Raw genomic sequence first — 18012 nt, 5'->3', positions numbered from 1 at the left:
TGAAGCCGCGTGCCGGCCACATGAGCATGAACAAATAAACTTTACAAAGCTTTACGGCGATATGGCGCACTCCTTTTCCTTTCGTTCTTCAAGCAGTTGTAAATTTAAGTGGCGAGGGGATTCTCATTACAGAGAAAGAGAAGACAGAGCACCGTACCCAACTGTCATTTATCTTTGTTAAGGCGCGTAAATCAAACAAGAGCGGTGTCTCTGGTGCAAACGTATATGGACTCCCCCGGCTGTCACCGTTATGTGCATTTATTGCGTATTGTTGTGTACAGTTGGGGACAAAAGTCTCCAGGACGCATTGGCTGCAAACGAAGACGGGAGCTCTGTGAATAACCGTTGACAGGAGAGCACGTTTACGGACGTGAAAGCTCACGTGCTGTTCCCTGTGACATTCAAATGACTTGGCAACATGGTAGACATGAGTCCTATGCGTCTAGATCGGTTCTCGCCTGTCCTGAAGACTTTTGTCCCCGATAGTACTGTCATGCTGCACGCGTGAAATCGTCTCTTTGTTGTTGTTGTTTTTACTCTTGCTATGCCTTTGTTAGCATTCAGGATCACGAAGCTTTCAAGAATATCCGTTCATTATTCATTACTCCAACGGCACAAATGGTTCTAGCGCATCGTCTTAGATCAATTTGTCTTCAAGGGCAACTCCGGGTGGTTTTGCGAACATTGAGTGTATAGTGACATCACATTCCTGCATGAGTCCGCTGTCTCCGCCACAAAAATGCGGGACTATCAGAGATCTGATGCGACGATTCTGAGAAAACCGTTGAATTTACCTTCTACGTTTACTTTGATGCTTTTACTGTAATTAATGCTTTTATCCTAAATCGATGCTGCACACAAGCGACAGGATTTTCACGGAGGGTGTCGGTGGGCGAAGGTGGCTGCTGTGTGGCGCTTCAAGAGAATGGAGGTGTGGGGCGGGGAGGTGTGGCGGTGGGTGTGTGGCGCTTCTGTAGGGTGGAGCCTCTCCGAGGCCGCAGAAAGACGCTGGCATTTGCACACAGTGACACTGATGTTGTTTTCGTGGTAAAACAGTTTTTTTTTTTTTTCAAAATTCCGAGTGAAACCATTTTCAAACTGCGAGAACAGCAAACCGAAACCGAAACTCAGTCCTTGGGACGATGTTTCTCGTGGCCCACAGATAATTTCATAAACGTTACCCAAAAAGCACTCGTACACGCGTTGAATGGCTTAAGTAGCAACTGGAAACTATGATCCCTTGCATAGAATGCGTGAGACGACCTGGCAGCGGGTACTAACTTCAGGGGAATGCTAGCTACCTCGCAAATGCAGTGCTGCCTGTAGAAATCGTCATCTGAACTCAGGCCACGGAAAAGGCAAACTTTAAAATCGATTTGCATCGAAATAAAATGTCGCACTGCTGTCAAACTTGACACTTCACAAACTTCGTAACACAAACTTCAGTGTGTTACGTTATGGTATTTGCTGCTTTTATTTCTGTTCCGCCTTTTGGCGAAAGAATGTTAAAAGCATTCTGAAATCTATCCTTAAATCAGTTTTATATGGTAAGGCGCGAAATGAAGGTAGTAGCGTTTTTGAACTATTACACATGCCTGACTTCTCTCACCTTTTTTCTGAGTCAGTAGTTTTTAAGCATATTTGGACAAGCGATTTTTGTACACCATATATTCCGGTCAAAGATCTGCGAACTCGTGATCGTTTTCTCTTGACTAGATTGCGAACCCGGTACGGCCAGCGTCTGCGAAAACATTATGTTCCTTCTGTTCTCAACCGGTTACCTAAAGAAACGTTTCCTGATAACTCCAAAAAAATAGTGAAAGCTTGCCTTGACAAATTACGTTCTTAGCTGCAGCATTCTGTTTTGATACTATAATTTTTACATTTTTCTTCGTTTTCTTTGTTTGTTTTCTCTCTGCTTGTGTGTATTTTTTGCGTCCGCACTTTTCGAATTCATTTTAGTTTTCTCACCCCCCCCCCCTTTTTGTTTTTGTTTGTGTGCTCGGTGCATGAGTTTTGTGCCGTCTGCTGCCGGGCGCTGCCACTCAAGCCTTCTAAGGCTTTGGCAGGCCCGCATTTGTAATGGAATGAGGAAATAAAAATTTTATTATTATTATTATTGGTGGAAATAATCTGGGACGAAAGAAAAACTTACAGCAAAAGTTTCATTGAAATGCGGTACCCTCGAAAAAACCCCGGAGTTGTGCCATCTCATGACGTTGAACGTAGCTGCTTCTGACGTTTTTTAGTGTGGGATGCAAAAAGGCATTGAATAAAATTACATTAAATTTAACGCCCATCAGTAACACACCTCTCGGTGCAGAATTCTTGCGATGCACTATATATGGCTGCTCCATATGAATAAATTTATAGGGAGCCGTACGGTGAAGTCGTCTATGCTGCGTGCTGTATGGCAGCACTCATCACAAAAGATATTTAGACGCAACATTAATAAAAATTCGCTTAACAATTTATAGCCACACTCACAAAACGTTTAAGTATGCGCGCTATCAGCCCACGATCTTTCGCCTCCTCTGATAATCAGTGGTACGACAGCCCAGAAATTGCGGCAATCAGCGGGAGATGCTTTGCTAATAAACGAGGTAGTCAACGCGAATCGTGATAATCAGAGAAAAACAAACTGCGTGCGAAAATTATCGCGACAGTCTCGCGATTCTTTTTATCGAAGTCGCTGGCTATGCTAGCCGGGCGCTGTCGTTTAAGTGGGCATCTGTTCTGAGGATTTTTCGTATCCTGCGTAGTATGTAAACATCTGTAAGTTCTGCAGTTTTCTGGCCCTCTTTAACCGGTCCGCTGCGGCAGCTATTTTCTGCCCATTCATCCCACCGTGTCGCGTCCCACTGGTGGGTTACCCTTCGGTTTTCTGGGCGCGGCTATACCCACCAGTGAGCCTCCGGCGAAGTCGACTTATTAGAACCAACAAGAGATGAGATGGCATTAGCAAACTGGCATGTGTGTCTTCCGCAGGCTCTAAAAAGTGGAAGCTTACCCACTAGGTTACTACATCTTGGCTTAGCGGGGCCACTCAGTATTCGTGATAGACTTAGATAGAAGAGTGATTAAACTTAAGAACTAAATCTGAAAAAAAAGTTTGCCTATAATTAGCGGTACTCATAAAAGCATTTCTGGTGGTTCCAAAGCTTTAGGAAACCAGAACCCATTACTGCTACCGGTCGCAGTGAGCGGCCTGAATTGTTAGAGGACATAAGAGGCTGTCATTAAACAAGCAATGCAAGCTCGGCTGGTAGCGTCAAGTCCGCTAGAGTCGGCTCCCCGTGACCTTCTGGCTGTGGCCTGTGTGCCGAAGCGCGCGGTGGCGCTGTCGGCGCTATTACTCTTAAATAACGAACGAAACGCGGCTCAAGCCAAAGTGTCTTCTCTCAGATGACGTCGGAGCCTGAGTTACTTGTCTCCCAACAGTGGACAAGCTGGTCCCTTCTAAGTGAATACCATTATCTCCTTGAACGCAACCAGTCCACCGAATGCGAAACCTCGTAGATTCAAGAATCCCCACATGAATCCGCGCTTCCCACCGCTTATCCGGGCACACAGAGGCGTTGGCCGCGTAGCAGCCCATGGCTGAGCTCTTCGTAACAGCACGGCTAGTCTAATGGAGTGGCGTCGGCGCTATGCCGCTACCATCAGTACGGTGTCTGAACCATAGAACGTTTTCGCAGATGGGACGCTTTCGACTACAACCACGTGCAGTTCGCGGCCACAGTCCCCACCAAGCAGCTTCTGCGTCAGGTTCGATAGGGTCTCTCACGCCCAACTCTCGCCACGCACTTGCGCCTTCTCTCATTTATTCCCTCTCCTACCAGTGTTGTACGAGACGCAAGGGGCCTTGCCTTTTTTTTTTTCCTGTTACAGAACACGTCTTAAACAACGTCACAAAAAATAAATAATTCATCTGTATAGAAAAAGTCAGCTCCGGTACGTCCGACGTGCAGTCGGTCCTCTTGATAATTTTTGCAGGCTTTTTTTTTTATTGTGGTCTGGTTGCAGTCTCGTACCGGTTGGTGACACTCGGCAGGCATTATCGAACTGGCCGCTGCACGCGCGAGCTGTGCCGTTTGGGCGCCGCGCCTTTCGTGAGCGCAGAGCGCGCCAGCCCGGCGGCGGCGGACCGCACGTCCGTGTGGAGCGCCGCGGGGGGTTCCCTGCTGCTGCTGCTCGCAACGGGCGATCGAGGTCGCCCCAGCGCGAGCGAGCGCGCGCGTGACTTGGGTTCCTGAGCCCGGCGAGCAACGGCGGCGGCAGTACCGGTGGGGGCACTGACGGTGGTGCGCAGTAGAAACAAAAAATAAACAAAATCCGGCGGCTCCGGGACTTCGGGACAAACGCCGACACGCGCGTCGACGAAGAAATATATATAAAAGAGAGGGAAAGGGGGGACAGGAGAGCCCTGTGGTAGGGCCAGCGAGGAGCTTTTTGGGTACAGAACGCGAGAGCAAAAAAAAAAAAAGTAAGTCTCGCTACCCCTCCCCCCTTCCCTTTTTTTTTTTCTCATTCGTCTCGTCTCGAAAATTTCCGTTTGCTTGGAAAGATAGACATCTCTGTCGGTGGTCGTCTCTGGGGGCGAGGAATTCGCTACATTGCGAGTTTCTGAACCGAAAGAAACTGGAATAAAAGGGGAAAGACAAGAGAAGGGCGCCTTCGCGGGACCCGTGGCCGTTAGGATCGGGGGTGCGCGGTGACGCGATATGAAGCGATGCAGATCTAGACACGTGCAGCGCGACAACGCCCTCTTTTGTCACATAGCGGTTCCTAATACGAGTGTCATTGCGACGCATTTTGGAGGCGTATCGGGAGGCAATTAGACAATGTAGAGAATGATGTATTGCAGGCATGGATACACGCGTGTATTTTACTACGTTACGGGGCACTCAACGACTGAGTGTTTCGCTTGACCCAAAGCGAGTTTCGAAATATCTATCGATCATTGGCTAATCGGCACTGGTGCACCGGCTAAGAACTTTGCCAATCGTGTGCAGCCAACCATTCTCCCAACCGGCGGCGACCAATTACGCTGGTGCACGAGCCAGTCTCGGCACATTATATATTATTATATAGGTGTAGCTGTTTCAATGTGGCCATTGTTCTCTACTGTTGTAAGTTTGGCTCTCTAGATTAATTTAACACTGCATATGTCCATGCTGATAGGCTGGAGTTCGAAAAATACTTCATCTGACGTAGTGTTTATCAGCCGTCAAAAAAGTTAGGGAAGAAAACTTCGTGTTCATGAAATGGAGTGTCATCGCTTAATTATACTGTGTAGGCGCAGGAAAGGAGTCGTTCGGTGTATTAATACAGGACGAGTATGCGTTTCGCGCGGTGAAGATATGGTTTCTACTGAAATGGCTCAACAGTCAACTCAATACCAATGCTTCTATTCCAATTCTATTCCATCTTTTTATCTTCTTTATCTTTCGTCATTGATTCAAGCGGAGCCACAGCCCGCTGTCGCCAGAATGCTTATTCTGCAACTGCTGTAGGCTACAGTGAGCTAGCCTCACAGTTGTTTTACGACGTAGGCTCGCATCTCAGGAGCTCTCTCAAAGATTACCAGAGTTATTGCACCGACCTTCAAATCCTGCGGTCAGGAATATTACCGTCTTTTTCGGGCGAATTTAACCACTTTGCGGTTATAAGCGTCGCTTCACCCCAAACCTTGGCTTCCAGTTTTTTTTTTTTCTGCCGCATTTTTTTTCTAGCTTTAAGCATCGCCCTCCCTTCTTGCTAATAGCAGCGTCAAAACCGGGAAAAAAAAAGCAATTTTTGTTTAGGCTAATAGGTACGCTCACTTCGCCCAACTTGCTCGAAAGAACCCTCGATTCCGAAGCCGCCCGTCGAGTCTAGTGCATAAGTTTCGGAAGCGTTTATTTATCTTTGTTGTGTAGAAATAAGTTAACGCTTTGTCTCGGAAACGCTACCATATTGCTGTGACTTTTTTTAAGTTAACTATATTTTCCTTGTTCTGTTTTTTTTTTTCAGTTAATCTTTATCTCCAAAAGGCAGACAGCACACATTTGCGTGCATGTGGATACGCAAAGGGTGTACTTACATCTTGGACGATTTTTCTGCAAAAAAAAAAGAAAAAAAAGCGGCATGTATACATGACGTTTCAGTTGGGATCAGGCAGGTATCCAAAAAAAGTGGTGAGGGGGACGGGAAGGAGTGGAAATCAAGCTCAACCCCTTCCCACCTTGGCAGTGCGTTTTCTTTTCTTTTTTTGGAGGGGTTGGGGGGGTATGTATTACTCAGCAGCTCCCTCCCCACGCCCTCCCCCTTCCTCCCCCCTCCTCCTCGCTCGATACAAAAAGGAAGTTGAGTTGCTCACGAAATAAATTTCTGGCTGTGTGCCTGGTTTGGATTCTGACGTGACGTGCAAGGTGTTGAGAACCCTGCAGACGCGCTTGATGCAAGCCAGCGCATATTTTACACACCATACCGCATCTCATCTTTCATGTCAAGAAGCAGGCAGTGGCAGTGGCAACGGGACATCGATTGTAATACACAGCTCAGAACTGCACCCTTTGCACTGCTGTCTTATATTTTCTTTTCACTATGCATATCAAACAAAGCGTTCGCGTTAACCTAGGAGGGCATAGTTGCCAAGTCAGTTGGTGCGTCTCCTTTCGCGGTTTTTGTTCTTCATAACGCTCGCGTCAGCACGTGTCTATCTCTACGTGATTTTATTTCTTCCCCGTGTGTGCGACGCAAGCTTTATAACCAAGCGTGATTTCTAGCAATATGGTGTCCTGGCAATTTGATTGCAGCGTCCTTACTTGGGCGATGTTACCTCTTCTGAACACAGTTTTCTCTTGCGATCAAACCAACTCACCCGAAAGCTGATCTTACGAGAAACATTCCAGCCTGACTTTACAATCGGGTGGTAACAGTAATGCGGCACCGTTAATTTCTGTGTGGCTATAATTTCATCTGACTGAGTTTAAATGTCTGAGCCAATGTGAATGCGCTCTCCTACCTCTCTGAAACACACTGATCTTCCCGGTTTGTACGACAATATTGTGTCCATGATAGGTCACAGATAACGGAAATTGACGACTCTCCGAGGAAGCGAACCCAATCATGGCGTGCAGCTGTGACGTTCAGCGGCTTTACATATCATGATGAAATTACAAAAGCCTGATTGGCAATAAACTGTCGTGCTTGTAACACGTTCTCGTGGGGACGCCACAACTTTTGCTATCAACAGCACTTAATTTTTTTTTTTCAAATTTATACTGCTCTCGTCACAAACCGTTTCATTTATTTTATCACAAGACGGATTGCCATAAACAATGTTGGCGCCTAGACCGGTCATTACGTTGGTAGCATATACGACAATCGCTAAGTCGTGCCAACAGTCTATTTCTGACAAATACAGGTACACAGCCCGAAAACAAAGATCTGTCGCTATACGAGCCCGCTACTATAGAGACTACTCAGGACGGCGCGAGCTTTACCGGGACTTGCGACTGTATAGGGTGCAAACATCAGTACATGACTCCAACTATTTGCAGCCAAACGAACGTGTAACTGGCCGGGGAAGCGTTTGGATGTGAACTTGGCAGTGCTCTGCTTTAAGAATACCACAAATTGCCACGGAGAGATCGCGGGAGCTTAGAGGTCGTCGTGCAATTCACGCAATAGAGAGCTTGTCGCAAGGTGGGCGTAGTTTCAGCTTAGGAAAGAGGCTTGCACCTACGTGTCTCTCACAGGACATGCGCCGCGTTTCACACTATGAGGGCCGAAAATGTCAGTATGGTTGAGCTCACGGCATCCGAAATCCGAGGCTGTCTGACAGAAGCGCCCCCCATTTATGCGCCTTGTTTTCAATCATTCGCGAATAACGGTAGCCCGTATTCGCCCGTAGCCCGCGTCTGGACTCGGGTGTCCTTGGGTCGGTGCTCCTTCAGCAAATGGCCCTTTAATCTGATGCCGATGAGCTATATAGACCTGCCCCACTTGATGGTGATTCGACATCGCTTGCAAGATTAACTGCTTCATGGCTGCTGCATGCCTGCACTCCGCGCAGGGCCTCAGTCGCGTTGGTTTGGGGACGCCTTCGCGCACGTGCTGCAGTCGCGACTATAGGGCTCTCTAGTGGAACCAGCTGAGAAATGTCCCGATAGGCCTCACGTTTCTTAAGTGTGCCGCGCCTGGCGCTGTGAGAGATATGCAACTGTCGCGTCACCTGCATTGATCAAGGGCGATCAGCAAGCTACCGCTCACAGCCGGTAGTCCATACTAGACCTCACTGCAGGCGGTGTCTACGCCTGCTAACTCCCCAACGGCTGACAACACGAGACGCTCGTCGAAGACCGGTACGATCCGATCTTCTAAAACGGCTAGCTTCGAAAGCGAATAAACGGATACGCTTTCCTGTCTAAACGAGTTACTGGCTACACCGGCGTGAAAGGTCCTCTTAAGCGCAGCTATAGAACGAGCATCTGGGGAACGGTGCCGGGAAGGACGACTCACATGGCGTCGGCCGGCGAGGTGGTCGAAGCGCGAGTTCTGGACGAGCTCGTCGGCCGCGGTAGCGTGGCGGCGAGCCGGGTCGTCGTCAGCCGGCGTGCGCAGGTGGCGACGGAGGCTCGGACGCCGAAGAGGCTCGGTTTTGCGGGCCCCAGAAGCAGAGCCGCCACCACCGTGCGCTCGTGCCACGAAGCGCTCGCCTCCACGCGCCACTTCAAATCGCCGTCTTCGTCACGAGGCAGCTATCTTCGTCTTTGCGTATCGATTGAATACCTTCATTTTAAGCAGGGCGGCTGAGTGGCATATACGCTCTAAACACAAATACGTCTGTATGGCAGTAAAAAAGGAGTAATCTGTCCTCTCTCTCACAAAAATTTCTGTAGACAGTCTATAGACAGAAGTCTATGGCCAGTCTATATAAAGTCTGCAGACTCTTCATGGACAAACCCTAGAGAGCAGTCTATAGGCAATACAAATCCTACAGACTGTCAATAGACAATGGACTTATGGCCATACCTATTTAGTATACTTCTGTCTATACTATAGACTATGAATAGACAAAAAGAAATATTGTGAGCACTTTTCGTGAACTTCATCCACATCTGTGATTATCCATCAACGCTCGTTCGTTGGTTCGTTCTTCGACGCCATTGTTGGCAGTGCCAGTAAAAGCTCGGACGCCCAGCTTACAATATCTATATAAAGACAGTAGAGTCCATAAGAACTTCACAGACTGTCTATAGACAATTTTTGTAAGGGTAGATCTAGCGCACTCCCTTTTATTAAAAAGCGCGCGCAAATGCCCACGAGGATAGGAGCGTGTTTTTGGCGCCAGCAGAGTTTCGGGGCATAATCCAATCCTCAGTGTCGTTCCAATACGTGCCAAAATTCACAAAAAGAGATTTGGTGCTTGAAGTCCGCCATCGCGTGTTACGTGTGCATACTCCATCTCAGCAGTTCCTTGCAGGGCTACCAAAGCGGAGATGAGTGCAGAGGCGACGTTCTAATGCTGCAAAATGCAGTGCGAGGCAGCGAATATCCGGGCAATGTTGTAGTCCGACACACTCCCAAAAAAAGCGATATGTGGTCGTGCTCACGCCTGTGTTGCATGTATAGGCGGTGCTCACTCGAGCCTCAGTGGCCGCCATACTGGTGTAGGTGGAGAACGGCGAAAGGCAGCGTGTCATGCTTTTTTTTTTTTCAGCGCCTGTTTGTGCTAGTCCTTCGTCTTGTGTCCCGTTCGTGTTGCGCTGAGAGCGAAAATGAACACTTACCAACTCGCCCAAATTTCCGCCTTGCTGAATGTCATGACTAACCGGCTTATCGCCACCTGCTTCGGACTGTACCTCAAGAGATGCGCGCTGTACAACAAAACGGCGCCTGTCACGCCAAGTGGATACCCCTAGCGGTAAACGAACACACTTGTGGTATTCACTTACCATAAGTTATGGTGATGACTATTAAATGCGAGGCGTCATGATGTGCATCAAACAGTCGCCTTCTATTGCCAGTGTGGTGTGCTCAGCGAAACCACGGCACAGAAGAACAAGCAGGAGGCTGGTATAAGCTAGTTGGTTCATCCTGAATAATAGTTGCAATAAAACTGCAGCACGAATAAAAACACGGTCAGAGACACAACCGACGAGGGAAACGCCCGTCCTCTTCGTCTGTCCATCTTCTGTCCGCGCTGCAGTTTTTGGTGTGTGTGTTTTTATTTCGAAGACTTGCCATATGGTATAGGAAGAGGTTGTCAATTAACCAGAGTAGGTCGTGGAGGCTGCTATTCTCTTCCAGACACCTGAGCAGGCTCCGGCTCTTAGCGTCGTCCGTGATCCACAAGGACAGGTGTTCCTCCTATAATGAATTCGGGGGCCAAGTGGTTGAGCCTCCGCCTCGCATGCGAGAGGTGCGGGGTTCGATCCCCAGCACCGCCGGGTACCCACCGGAGATACAATGGGTACAAGCTTTCTCCTGGCCTGGTGCTCGGCTTATCTGCGCTGAAATGATTGGAAAATGCACCTTGAGTAGTCGAAAATACTGCCTTGTGTCATGACGCTCTTAATTTGGCCACAGGTGCCCTTGCGCCATGAAAATTCATAATTATCGTCATCATCAAGCTTGGCCAGTGACCACACGCGCTTGTTGTTGTGTGGTCACTGTCCTAAAGTTCGCATTTGCTCCTGTTTCGCTGAATTTGAGAATAATCAGCCGGTTACCTCCATACTTTATTCCTCTTCTTGCGCTGTGCCCACTTTGGCACAGGCTGAAATTTCCAGATTTTCTAGCCTCCATAAAAACGCAGCCGCCGCGGCTGGGTTCGAACCCGACCGCGGCAGCTGCGTTTTTATGGAGGAAAAACGCTAAGGCGCCCGTGTGCTGTGCGATGTCAGTGCACGTTAGAGATCCCCAGGTGGTCGAGATTATTCCGGAGCCCTCCACTACGGCACCTCCTTCTTCCTTACTTCTTTCACTCCCTCCCTTATCCCTTCCCTTACGGCGCGGTTCAGGTGTCCAACTATATATGAGACAGATACTGCGCCATTTCCTTTCCCCCAAAAAACCTATTATATTATTATAGCAACCAACCCGGGCATAGTATTTTCATATTTTATTTCTGCAACGTCGTTCTCCCCTTCTACATGCAAATGCGGTTTGTTTATTTGTTGGAGATGAGGCTTCACCAGTGATCTCGAAAATGCAGAGTAATAATAATAATTGGTTTTTTGGGGAAAGGAAATGACGCAGTATCTGCCTCACATCTCGGCGGTCCCCTGAACCGCGCTTCTCTACTCACCACTTACACGGACATACTCCAGCACTACCGACTCCAAAGGTGCACATATCCTCCCGCACACCGCGATCTAACAAGACGCGAGGCCGTCCAATGGCGCAAACTACAAACTGGCAGCTTCCCACACCCCCTCTTATACAGCAGGATCTTTCCGGAACAGATAGCCCCCATGTGTAAACACTGCTCAACTCCGGCCACACTCATACACATGGTGTGGACTTGTACACATTACAACACAGACAACGCAAACACCCCAGAGACGTGTGTCTCTCCTGTGTACTTCCAAGCCAGCAGACCAACGCTGGCTTATCCAGCGCGCGGTGGAGGCCGCGGCATCCCAAAGGATCCCCGCCGACCTCCTCTAAGTCAGCGCAACCGGTCCTTTGACTGGTCCCCTGTTTTTGGGCGCAATAAAAGAGTTTACCTACCTGAACCGCGCCGTAAGGGAAGGGATAAAGGAGGGAGTGAAAGAATAAAGGTAGAAATAGGTGCCGTAGTGGAGGGCTCCGGAATAATTTCGACCACCTGGGGATCTTTAACCTGCACTGACATCGCACAGCACACGGGCGCCTTAGCGTTTTGCCCCCATAAAAACGTAGCCGCCACGGTCGGGTTCGTACCCGTGAACTACGGATCAGTAGCCGAGCGCCCTAACCACTGAGCCACCGCGGCGGGTCGGTACTAACTAGCAAGTAGACACCTAGTGAAAAAAAGAAACAAAATCGTAATACGAAATAGCGCTGCTTTGAACGCTTTGGCGTACGGTGGCGCTGAAAAATGTCTAATGGGGATGAGGAAGACGATGATAACGCTGGCAATTGAGAAAGCGTGATTACGATGATGATGAAGGATTCAATTGTATCTGCGCTGAAATTTGCTGTTCTATTGCATTTCCTTTCTGCTGGAATGCGCAGTATATCGCATTTACTTCTCATTTGCTCTTTTCTGTTATATTCATTCTTTCGTAAATTCCCACTCGGCCATAGGAGCTATGGTAATACACGAACTCTACCGCCATAGTGCAGCCAGTCTACATAGGCTAAGCACATCTACCTAATTTCTAACAAGGACACCTAGCTGTTCCGCACTTTACGTGTTTCTGTACCTGATACTATGTTACATTAAAAACCCTGATCCACACAATCCTAGAATGCGGCTGCGTCGTTTGGTCCCCGTAAACTAGTGGATGTAAATAAATTGGATTCTATTCACAAAAAGGGTGTCCGTTTTATCTTTCACTGATATGGCAGATATTTTTCGCCTTCTTCTCATATGCCTGATCTTGAACTTACCCCACTTTCTTCACAACGTAGTAGAGGTCGTTTAAAGTTCTTGCACACTTTAATGAACGCTCTGCGATTTAGATCGCTTGAGAACTAATTAAAATTTTCTAAACCACCATCCTTAGGAAGCTATCACGAACTTAAGATTTCACTTTTCACTCCTCGTGCTGTCTTGTTGAAATGCAGTTACCGTCCACTTCTGAAAAGTAACAATAAAAGTTTGTACTTCTCCTATTCCGCGCACTGCTGAAATTTGGAACGCCAATCCTTCCCCGCCCCGCCGCGGTGGCTCAGTGGTTAGGGCGCTCGACTACTGATCCGGAGTTCTCGGGTTCGAACCCGACCGCGGCGGCTGCGTTTTTATGGAGGAAAAACGCTAAGGCGCCCGTGTGCTGTGCGATGTCAGTGCGCGTTAAAGATCCCCAGGTGGTCGAAATTACTCCGGAGCCCTCCACTACGGCACCTATTCTTCCTTTCTTCTTTCACTCCCTCCTTTATCCCTTCCCTTACGGCGCGGTTCAGGTGTCCGCCGATATATGAGACAGATACTGCGCCCTTTCCTTTCCCCAAAAAACCCAATTATTATTATAATCCTTCCCCCTTCCCGTGCTCCTTGAAGGCGTTTTTATATATTCTGTTATTTGTAGCAATTTTTTTTTTCAGTGTGTATTGCTCGTGCTTTCAGTGTCCCCTACGCCGCTGATTGTTACGATTTTTCTGCGTATTTTTGATATGCTCCTCTCATAGCCTCATGCAAGGCTGTGGTACGTGCAACTAAATAAATAGACATAAAATTTTCGCTTAATTGTTATCTGTGGCACAACAACCGCAATTCTATCTCATTTTTGCTAAGCTAAGCACTAATATAACATGTTCTCGAAAATCATTTTTGACGCGTTTCAGATAAACAAACTAGAAATCTTGCTTCAACATATTTGCAGCCACCGTATTGCATACCTTCCTTAAACTGCACATGCAGTGTCGGGCCGTGCACCTCCAGGACAAGTCAGCTCTGTTCGTTTCTTCCTCGCCGTGTTCGAGAAAAGAGGAGGAAGCGGAGGTGGAAAAGAACTTTATTGGAGTCTAATACTGCATCTTCGTGAGAAGGAACGCTTGCACCGCCAGGTCCCATTGGTAATCCGCCGAGTCCGAATGAGGCCGAGCCGAGCACTCCTGGAGGAAAGGAGAGGGTGTGGGAAACATGCGGACGTGACGGCAGCGTTATGTGTGTCTAGAATGTTACATATATAGAAATAACATGTTCGAGGATGGGGAATGTTGCCTGAGGAAGTGGTTTGCCGTGAGAATGTTGACCCGTTATATAAATTCCTGTGCTAGATCTAGATATTATCCCAGTACTGCGCTGCGATGAGGATACGTATAAATAATGCATTACCTGTGGCCGACAGGTGGGCAAATTTTTACTCGATTAATCATCAGCTGCAAGGCACAGTTTTTTTTTCTCTCTCTCTCCAGAACGTTGCAACGCTGAGCAGACTCAAGGATTTTCTTTGCCTGGCTCTGTCTTCATGGGAAAGTGCATCCTGGCAGCCCTCAATTGCGTATCTTACTAAGGCTCAAAGTTCTCACGAAGCACATGGCCTTTTTAGTTATCGCCTTATATCCACGAATATACCTCCATGCAATAATTTCATCACGAGATAGAAGTCTCTGTAACAAACAAACAAGCAAGCAAACAAACAAACAAACGCGTTTTGCCGCGCAGCAACAAATGGGCAGAGTGCGTGCTTATGCATGAACGTGTCTTAGGCCCGTTTCACATGCTGCGAATTTCGCCGCACCGACACTGCGAATTCGGTGCCGCCGCTGATGCCGCAATGCGATTGCCGCTCAGTCCTTTCACATTCAATGCAGAACCTGCATTGAATGCAACAAGGAATGTGTTTATGTTGTTGTAGTCATGTGCACTTTTAGATACAAGGCAACTTTTCGTATCTTTTTGTTAAAGTAAACAGTTCTGAATTTTTCGAAAAGCACATGATGGCCAAAGTCAAGCCTGACCAAAGCTGGCCAAAGCTAAGCCTGACGGGGAGCCAAGCAGTGGATACTCCCTATTGGTCAGTCGAAGAGCGAACACACTGACACTGCGAATGAATTCCAACCGGACAGAAATCGTTCGCAAACCGTCAGCGGCAAGATCGGCGGCCCTCTCCAGCCGAAGACCGAACAAATTCGCAGTGGCGGACGGTGAAACTCGCAGCATGTGAAACGGGCCTTATCCGTAAAGGGCGAAAACTGGGTGATGCCCTCATCTTTTCAGTTTTAACAGGGTTAAAATTATGCTTTAATTCTTCTCTTTGCCTTATTATGTCAGCCCTCGAAAAGCTGGCATGTTAACTACTGTACCGGATGCTTCACCCATGATGTTCTGCAACTGATAAAAGAATATAGTTCTTGAAAAGCTACGGCGTAGCTGCAATTTTGTGTGCACAAATTTGTCGCTTTATTTAAAGACCGCCTACGTTTTCTCCTGGCGCCGACATGAAAAGGCAAAAAATAATGTCAGCTTTTCGACGAAAGTTTCGAGTACTCAACAGTTTCAAAGCCCACCTCTGCAAAGTGAACTACGCAAAAGAATTCATTGGGCGAAACGACAAGCGGCAACCAATTACCAGGCAGCGTGTGCCGATAAGAACGCCACGAGTGAAACGAACGCTGACCGTTTTCTCTTTATCGAGGCCAATCAGCAATCCGAGGGCCCTTTCACAAGTGCATTCGTCGCCAAACTCGAAGCCCATGAGAAGCTCTAAATATACTTGAGTCCACGTGCGCTGCTCTTCTTACGTCTCAAGTTCTTGGTGCTTTCTTTATTTTTTGTCATTCTTATTATCTACCTCTCTCACTGCTCGTCGTAATACAGCGCCCATCAAGGCCAGCATAGCTGCGCGCCGTGTTAAAGAGTATACCGGCGCTCAGGAGACGAGACAAGGGTCGAGACGAGCGTTGCATTGAGTAACGACGAGAGCAAGGTCTTCTTCGCCGATGGAAGGGGGTCTGATCGAGACGCGACGGTGGCGGAGGGTGGGGATGATGGCGAGGGGGGGGGGGGGGGGGCAGGACAGGGAACGCGCTAGCAGCTCGGGCTGATAGGAAACCAGTTCCACGAGCAACGTCTGACCCGCCGGCCATCTCTGGTACACAGCCGCACCTTGAAAATGTGCGGATGAGCGCGGTGTCCGCATCGCCGCCCGCGGCATCATTCCGGTTTCGATGGCCGACCGCTTCGTCCCTTGAATAACCAACCGCTGCTGCTGCTGCCCCATGGCGTACGTGAACGGCCCTAGTCTGGCGACGGTGGTGGAGGCTGCGGTGGCGTCAAGCTCGGCGGGTCGATCCAGACGCCAGCTCCGCATCATCAATGCTAATGCTGCTCTGTGCCGCCCCTACTGCTCGCGAGCTGCGCGGATTGCGCAATAATGAACGGCTTCTGGCTTCTACGAGCTCTAGACGTCGCTGCCCATAGAACGCCCGATAAGGGCGCCAAAAAGTGGCCCCGTCTTGGCACGGCTTACGAAGTGGCTTCGGACGAGATCCAACCGATATGTGTAACGTCGTTGGAGTAAGCCTCGCAACCGTTGTTCCGGCTACTGGCGGTCGAGTATTTATATTTGAAGCCTCGCTGTACAACAGTGTTGGGTGTAAAGTCGTTGAGGTAAAAAGGAGGGAGTGGTTATTAGGGTCGTTATATACATCACAGTATACCTGCTTTTATAAATGAAGCTCTCCATGTCGAAGCGTAATGGCTGTTGTCCATTATGTGCTACAGTTTGTAATCTGTGGATGACCGCAGCACAGGGGGTGCCGATTCTTTAGCCTTAGTCGCACCTCTTCCTATAATCAAAGGCTGAATGTTTATTCAGTTTTTTTTTCTTGCTACTGCGACGGTAGAAATTAGTAGCTCTCCAGCTTATATTTCTGCGAGCTGGTTCATGATTCGTTATTCTCTACAACTTTTATTCAATCTTGCTGTTCGACTTATTACTGCATCAGCCAGTGTTTCCCACACAGAAACTGGCATTAGTAGCGTACTGAAGAAAACTTGCCACAATTTCCGTCTAAGACAGCTGAATTTCATGAGAATGGCTCGCTTTGAAGCCCTCTGCAGTGTGCACAGCAGCAAGTTTTCGAGTGTTTGGTCTGTTCGTTTTAGTAAAGTCATGTCCTCCACAATGGCCGAAAGCGTTGCCATTGAGGCAGCTCTAAAGAAGATACGGTGTTGTACGCCTCAACCTACTGTCATAATTACGGATTCAAAATCTGCCCTTCAAAGGTTAGAGTACGGGTTCCCCACTGATGCCTTGAGTCTTAGATCCCTACGTTTGGTGCAGAATCTAGATAGCAAAGGCTTCTCTATACGCTTTCAATGGGTGCCCTCGCACATAGGTGTCTTAGGCAACGAGATAGCAGACAATCTCGCCCATACAGCTCTCTCCGGGATTCCAGTACATGGAGTCCCTCTTGAAGTCAAGCGAATGTTCAGAGATGTGGTGTTGTGCCACTTCAGTTCTTTGTGGAGCTCTCCTCATCAGCCATGTGTGACCAAGGGTCTCAAAAGGTACCAAGCCACTTTGCTGCACCGCGTTCGCACGGATTCTGCTCGTACGCCGGCGTGGATGTATAAGACTGGCCTAGCGTTGTCACCATTGTGTTCAACGTGTGCTGCGTGTGGTGACATAGAACATTACCTCTTGTGCTGTACTTTGTACAACGCGGAACGGGCTGTGTTATTCGGATCCCTCAAGAAGGCAGGAGTTCCTCACAGTTCTCTTCAGGACATTGTTTTCCCGCGCGGGAGCCAGTCGAGCAGAAGGGATGCTTCTCGCCTTCTTCTACTTTACCTGCAGGACACGGATTTGGCCTCCACATGGTGACCTCAGGAGTGTCTATTTGGGTTTTTGCGAACAGTGTTTCTGTGATTTCTATTTAAGTGTAGCCACGGTGGAGCAATTGCCGGCAGCAACTGCATGGCTAATCCCACCGGTAGTTTACAACCACTCAACTCAAGTCAACTCAAGTGTTTGCAAGTGTAGACTTACAATTTTAATCATCTCAATGCGCAAGCTTATGCAAACAAACTTGCGAAGTCTATGGTGCCCAGTTGTGGGCGAATTATAGGCGTTGATGTTCGGGAACGAGAGCGCACTCCTTGACGCATAAATGCTGACGACAAGTAGGTAGTCCTCCAGGCATCCAAGGCGTGAGACTCGTTTACAGGCCGTGGCCATTACGTTTGCAAATTACGCCTCTACGGCGACGCAAGTGGCCGTATGACTTCCTCATTATAGAGTTTAGCATGGCGGATACGTGCTGGCGTGGACGTACACGTTTACGCAAGCACGTGTTCGTTGTGCAAAAGCCACGTTTGGCCACTTCGCAATACTGCGCTCACACTGTACGCATTCTCTTCTCACT

At 48.4% G+C, this 18012-nt stretch overlaps 1 protein-coding gene across 4 annotated transcripts in view; it reads right to left on the bottom strand.

Annotated features, from left to right (window-relative positions):
* Positions 1-8582, bottom strand: part of LOC144125018 (uncharacterized) — a 41732-nt gene extending 33150 nt beyond the window's left edge. For all 4 annotated transcript variants that reach the window (XM_077658039.1, XM_077658042.1, XM_077658041.1 and 1 more), the window contains exons 1-2: positions 8509-8582; positions 6086-6101 (exon numbers count right to left, since the gene is read on the bottom strand). In XM_077658039.1, coding sequence (XP_077514165.1) covers positions 6086-6087 — 2 coding nt within the window. In that variant the 5' untranslated portion in view covers positions 6088-6101; positions 8509-8582. The remainder of the gene's footprint in view (positions 1-6085; positions 6102-8508) is intronic.
* Positions 8583-18012: the final 9430 nt, after the last annotated feature.

Source organism: Amblyomma americanum, chromosome 3, assembly GCF_052857255.1.
Source record: "Amblyomma americanum isolate KBUSLIRL-KWMA chromosome 3, ASM5285725v1, whole genome shotgun sequence".
NCBI lineage: Eukaryota > Metazoa > Arthropoda > Arachnida > Ixodida > Ixodidae > Amblyomma > Amblyomma americanum.
Note: the sequence above shows the minus strand (reverse complement) of the source record. Positions and strands in the feature narration are given on the sequence as shown.